At 49.2% G+C, this 6,619-nt stretch overlaps 1 protein-coding gene across 1 annotated transcript in view; it reads left to right on the top strand.

Annotated features, from left to right (window-relative positions):
- The first annotated feature begins 855 nt into the window (after positions 1–855).
- The window catches only part of LAMB1 (laminin subunit beta 1), a 46,008-nt gene continuing 40,244 nt past the window's right edge, over positions 856–6,619 (top strand). The window contains exons 1-3 of the mRNA XM_026076038.1: positions 856–1,197; positions 2,175–2,337; positions 4,486–4,559. Coding sequence (XP_025931823.1) covers positions 856–1,197; positions 2,175–2,337; positions 4,486–4,559 — 579 coding nt within the window. The remainder of the gene's footprint in view (positions 1,198–2,174; positions 2,338–4,485; positions 4,560–6,619) is intronic.

The following is a 6,619-nucleotide window of genomic DNA, read 5'->3' as shown; positions in this document are numbered from 1 at the left end:
TGGGGGCCGCGGCCCGGCGGCGGCGGGAGCGCTGGGCGCCCGGTCCCCCGTGCCCGGGAGCCCCGGGGCTTTGCGCCTGCGAGGCCGCCTCGTTAGCCGAGGTAACGAGAAAGGATGTGCGGCGGCGAGCGCAATCGGTGCTGCTCTCCGCCTTGCGCGGAGCCGTCTAGACGGCTTCCTGACTCGGAGCGGGGCTGGGGCGCGGGTTGATGTTTTGGCCCCCGCTCTGACAATATAATTACGTTTGTATGAGGTCCAAGGGAAGGGATGCAAATAAGGTTGTCGAGGGCGTCTTGTGGAAAGCACAAAGGTTTTTAATCTGTAAGCTGCAAGGAGCTTATTTCCGAGGCGGAACGGGTGATGGATAAGTATAAAATATCAATTGTACGGGGAGCTCGGTTAAAGTGAAACTAAAGGTATAATCTCCGGCTGCCTTCGCTGTGGAGACAATGGCACCGAGTTCTGTCACTTCGAAGGAAAACTACTGCCAACAAGAGCCCTGCTTAGCTAGCTATAAAACTTGGTCCCTTCATGTCCCGGAGTCACCTAATCTCTCCCCTGCAGCACTCACATGTTTGTTTTACTGTACTGCTCTTGCCTTCTTGCAGTACGACTTGATTTAACATGAAGTGAGTTTTGGAAGAGCATTTTTGGCGTGTGTCAGCACTGATCTTAGCAGGACTTCTTTAACAACATTAGCATCTCTGTAGAACAAAATAACAAAGGCCTGATTTTGTTGTTTTTGTCTCAAACTGTTGAAGTGTCAGGGCATTTCACAATAAAAAGCACCAGTTGAGAAGCTCGGATGTGCCCTTATTCCCAATCCTGCAGCCAGCATTTCTGTGTCAGTCTGGTATGTCCCTGGTTATTTCCGTACCAGTGAAGCAATGCGTCAGACTGTGCGTGCAGGCAGATGCCAAGCGTCCTCCTAGTGCCATGGGTTTGAACATGCCGCGTGCTTTGCAGGATTGGGCCTTTGGGGATTTTGGGGGGAGAAGGAGCAAGTCCTCGCACGAGGCGGTTCCCGTTTGGGACAGCATAAGGAGTCTGGAGCATGCGAGAGGGGACGCGTCGCTGTGGGTGCCAGCCCCGGTCGTGGCCCTCAGGAGTGGGGGCTGGTGGGTGCAGGCTGCCCAGCTGGGAGGATTTGGCATGCGGCATGCCACCACCGAAGCTGAAATGGGTGAAGTGGAAAGCGTGTGGCGCAGACCTGCCCACTCGCACATTCTCGCGTGATAAAGCGCCACGTGGGTCTCCCTCGCCTCGCCGGCGGGACGAGGCCGCCACGGCATCTGGCAGCGATGAGCTGCTGGGGCTCCCTGGCTGCAGCATGACCAGCTCTCGCGTGCTGTCCCTCCTTTGCCCCCTCCAGTCTGTCAGATCGTGAGGTCCTTTGGACAGGAACACTCTTTTTGCTAGGTTTGCATCCTACCTTGCAAAATTAGAATGGGGTAGTTTTAGGCATAACTGCAGCGTAAAAATAGTGTTGTTCATCAAAACAGTCATGATAGATTTTTGTTCTTCTGGTGAAGAAGCATCCAGCTTTTCAAACAGGCACATGCCAGACTTGTACCCAACTGTTTTTTAATGGATGCATCTTGTAGTGACTGCAAACTGGGTTTACATGCGTAGCTGGAGATTGCAATCCCAGGTGTAAGGATGCTGGGTTCAGAGTAAAGTTAACCCCGTGCTGAAAGGACCCAGACACTAGAGCACTGATGGGCCCTCGAGGGGCATTGAACCTCCCTGGAGGTATCTGTCATAGGGAGAACTTAATTTCCAAGCTAGCTCCTAAAAGCCAACATAATTTCACACAAATTTTTGAAGGTGCAATTTCCTGTGTGTGTGCATTTATACAGAGTCAAGTCAATGATTTTCCATAAATGTTGACTTTGATTCTAAATTCTATGAGGGAATATGTATTGCTGAAAGAGATTTCCTGAAACTGTAATTTAGATAGAAAACACACTTCTCATAAAACTAAAGTTTATTGAATTCCTGACATATTTTCCATCTGGCTTGCAATTTGCATTTAATTCAAAAAGGTAAATACACTTTATCGGTTAAAAAAAAAATACCTTTGATGCCTCTGGCAGGCAAAATGAGTGGAATGTGATACTGATGGAAAATACTCTTATCTGCAGGAAACAACTATTGCCCTTTGGATAAAATAGGTAAAGCTGATTATCTTGTTGTTTCAGGAGGACAAAAAATGTTTCATATGTGACTCCGAGGATCCCTTCCATGATGCTCTCAATCCCGATAGCCATCGTATTGAAAACGTGGTCACCACGTTTGCTCCGAATCGCCTGAAGCTTTGGTGGCAGTCAGAAAATGGTATGCAATTAGTCTGGGAACCGTTTGCAGGGCTGGGGATTGCTTTGCCTTCCTTTGTTTCAGGCTGCCTAGGTGTTTGCTCTTATCTCAAGCCTGGTAATTACCACTGCTGTGTGGGGGATCCTGCTGTTAGCAGAGGTCTGAGTAAAACTGGCTGCTTTTGTGCCTGCTGGAGCGCTCGCTTGTTTTGAACAAAGTCCCGCGAACTCTCCAGGAGTGCTGGAAAGAGCTGTCCGAGCGCTTCTGAACAAGCCTTCCCCAAAGAGAAAAGCTTTGCGCTGGCTCCAGCGTCGCTGTCGGTGCCGAGGGAGCGGGAGCATCTTCCAGGAGCAGATACCCCAGCAGCACCGCCGGAGCAGCTCTGCCGGCGCCGGCACGGGGACGCGTGCGGACGTGGGTTTCGGCCGCCCGCCGCAGAGGGGCCTGAGGGATGGCGAAGCCTCGGCTTCGGCCCCCGGCCCCCCGCCCTTCTGCCCCCGGCAGGAGCAAAGCACCGCCAGCCTCTCCTGCTGTGCAAGCTGCCGGGCTCCCCTCGCCCCAGTTCCTCTGCCGAACAACAAAGTGAGCACAAGAAACAAGTCTGCGAGTGGGAAGGAAAAAAGGCACATTATTTTGGTGGCTTTTTTTTTTTTTTTAAACCCTTTTTCTGTCCTTTACTCCTGTGCTCCTTCCTTTTACTTTTATGCTTATGCTTTTGGCATGCCAGGATATACAAAATAAGGAGTCTAGATTTTCTCAGACAGCAATCCTACCCTAAAACCCGTGAGATAGCTCCTAAAGCCAGACGGACAAGTTGGGATTTCTGTAAGTGTATTTGGCAGTAGCTATCTTGCTGTATGTTAAAATAGCGTGGTAATGTTTGCAACGTTTCTGTTGCCCAGTAAAGAAAGGTTTTCGCTAAATCTTTTTTAACCACTTAGATTAAGCTAACAAGCTGCTTGTCTCCAGTGATTCTCTTCTGGCGTTCCAAATAATTCATGTTTTTTGCAACAGGCTTGGCTTGGCAGCTTGGCAGTTCTTAGCTAATAAGGTCATGAAAATGTCCTTCAATGATAAAAAACAAATGATTCTTTCTGTCCAATTCATGTTTTCTTTCATTCAAGCATACAGCAGAAGGGATCATTGCTGCATATTCCACGGGAAGTTATAGCTGTTTGAAAATTTGAGCCTTTTATTGGTTTATTCTTTTCATTTCTTACTCTTCCTCCCCTCTGTAAATATTATTTGATTTTTTTTTTATATATTTCTAACCACAATGTAATTAGTATCCAGCTGTTTTGAGAGGTCTTTTCACATGACAAAATAATATTTCTGTTTTTCTTCCTTTCCGTATGGAGTCCTTCACCATATGTAGTCATACAGCATGGCTTGGAAAACCTCTTGCTTGTCACCAGTCAGAGGAAGACTTTGGTGATGAGTGAGAACCGATCCATCAGCTTCTGCCAGGGTAAATTAGCATGGTTGTGCTCCCGTCCTCCGCTGATGCCCATAGAGCTGGAGCCAGGTGTGAAGCAGAGCTGTGTCACCTCGTGCCACCAAGCAGAAAACCATGACTTGCTCACAGGCAGGCACTGATGTGATAGCTGGATTAGGAGTATTTCAAAACAGGCTGTAAAGTAGCAAGGTATGGTAGCAAGGATTTTTCCTTAAAAAAAAAGGCAGTGTTACTGCCTTAGGATGGATAGGAGAGTCCAGAGCCGGGGAAGAAGGATGGGAAATACTCCCAAACGGTGAGATTTGGGGTGTCAGGACTGCAGACAGTGGTGGATCTGCTGCTAGGAGAAGAGCTGTAGTGTGTGGGGACAGTCTGGGGTCACCGGTGAGGTCTGCCCTCCTGCATCCTCAGGTTTACCAGCCGCTGGGCGTAAGGGCGCTTTGGTCTTGTGCTTCGGGTGTGAAGTGTTTGCCGCGGACGATGGGCACGATTATCCCATGTGTGGTACAGCCTTCAGCAGGTCCTCGGTCCTCCCAGCAACCTTTGGAGCAGGTCCTCCCCAGCCCCAGTTTTAGCACTAACCCGTGTATCGCTCTAGTACAGCAGAGCCTAACGACAAAGAAAAGGGTCTGTCACCAGAGCAAAGAGCTTCTGGGGAAATTTTGGTGTGGAGGCTGACGGGTGTCCTTGTTTTCTTTTCTCTGCCCCTGCAGGTCTGGAAAACGTGACTATACAGCTGAACCTGGAGGCTGAATTTCATTTCACTCATCTCATTATGACGTTCAAGGTAGGGAAGCCGTAGCGTTGTCTCAGACCTCCAGGGAGCACTCGCTAGTGCCCCGTTCGCCATGCACGGGCGGCGTGACCCACCTCGCCGTTTCCCTCCTTCCTTGGACCAACAAGGATGTGTAAGATAAAATACTGTAAAATCCCCATATGAAGAAACAGACTTAAAAAGGTTCATCTTAAAATACTGTTGGCATGCAGGGGAGGGGCATAGAGACTGCTAGTTTCACATTTTTATTAGATACTCTGGATGCATAGATAACACCTTCTTTGGATAAACTCAAATCTCCTGAAACACAAGGAGATGAGAGCTCTCTTCTGTCATTCACATCCATTTGATATTTGGGATTTGGGCTTTGTTTGAGCTATTTTGCCTGAATTTTGGAGCTGTCAACCATTAACTTCTGTTGAAGTCGGGTAGGAAGGGAGAGTTGTGACTTGTGTTTAAACTTCCAAGTGTGAGAGGCGGCAGAAGGAATTGCACCAAAGGTGGATTTTACACTGTTTGTTTCTCTCTGTAGTGTTTGTGTTTTGGAAGAGCATTAGCAAAATCATATGGTAGCAAGGATTTTTCCTTAAAAAAAAAAAAATTGGCCTTGGTATCAGTTTTCTTTTGGCAAATGGAAAGGTCTTCAGGAAGAACGAACATCTGTACACAAAGTGGCTTTGTTTCTGTTCAAACAGATGTCTTGGAAGGGCAGATTATCTCCCGTGTGTCCTAAATCACGGCAAATGCTTGTGGCAACCTTCAGCTGAGGTTGCAGGGACTGCACTTCTGCAGCCCCAATCCCCGTGCTTCGCACATGAACAAATTGGTCTTACTTGCTGGCTTTCGAGGAGAGCTGCTGGCTTTCTGCTGCGTTGTTATCTTGGGTGTCTCCCCCTGCCCAACTCCGTTCCAGCAGCGCATGGTGGCTGTGGGAGGACGGTGTCCTCTTCTGCCACCCCAGCCAGGGACTGCTCCACTGCGGGGAGCAGCAGACACGGGGATGGGGACCGTGGCCATCCACGCGGGTGCAGCGGGCATGTGAGCGCAGGCTCTGGCTGAACCTACCGTGCCCCCAAGACGTGTGTGGAGCTGGTGGCTCGGCCGGTCGGCAGGCAGATGCACCGAGCACAGAGGGCTCAGCAGACTATTCCCGCGTGAAACCTGCTGTGGAAGGTGCAGATGTTGCATGTGCGCGTTTTTGCTGGTGTCAGGATTTCCAAACCGAATGTAGGTGGGAGGCATGACCATCTGAAGCGAGGCCAGAGAGGGGGTGGTGGATGGGGACATGCATTAGCTTGGGGCAGGGAGGACACGGCTGGCCAAGGAGGCAAGCGCGGGAGGGATTCGGCCCATGCCAGGGCCGTCAGGGCTGGCAGGGACAGGGCTGTGGGGCACCGGGGGGAGGCCTGCCAGGGAAGGACGGTTTTAATAGTGATTTGTTGACTACGTTTGTGGGATTCACACTTGAGCTGCCTCACCTCTGAGCTGCTACGTTTTTCCTTTGTAAGATATTTGTAATATATTTTCAACCAGAAAGCAGAAAAAACTTTCCTTCCAGCTGTGACAGAAGTGTTTTTGTGCTTGGCTCTTTGAGCGTCCTGTCTGAAAACGTAAAACTGATGAAGAGGCTGTTGTTGGCATTACCCAGTTGGTGCAAGATGGGTGTTAAATTGATATTTGCATTTTGAAATGCAGTTCATAAATTGAAACATCAAGATCATCATAGGATTTTTAAATTAAAGGGTAGAGATTAAAAATCTTTTAAAATATCTCAGTACCTAATTCTTCTTGAGTTGAATACATGTAGCTAAGAAGGAAGGCGGTTTGTTTGAAACAAATGGAGCCTGCCAGCCTTTGGTCAAAGCCAGCTCAAGCAGGGTCGCTGGGACACGTGGGAGCCGAACGCTGTAGGAATGCATGAGCTGAACATCTTGGTCTCCTTCAAGAGGAAGGTTTTCCTTAGTGCAACACAGAGGACAGCTCTTAGGGCATGCTGAAAGGTAGAGTGGACAGACAGAGAGAGAGGGACATTAAGCCTTTTCTGTGCATCCCAGAGAACTTGCTCAGCAAGA

Source organism: Apteryx rowi, unplaced genomic scaffold (genome assembly GCF_003343035.1).
Source record: "Apteryx rowi isolate R43461 unplaced genomic scaffold, aptRow1 scaffold_423, whole genome shotgun sequence".
Lineage (NCBI taxonomy): Eukaryota > Metazoa > Chordata > Aves > Apterygiformes > Apterygidae > Apteryx > Apteryx rowi.
The sequence above is the reverse complement of the archived record's forward strand: the minus strand, read 5'-3'. Positions and strand labels throughout refer to the sequence as shown.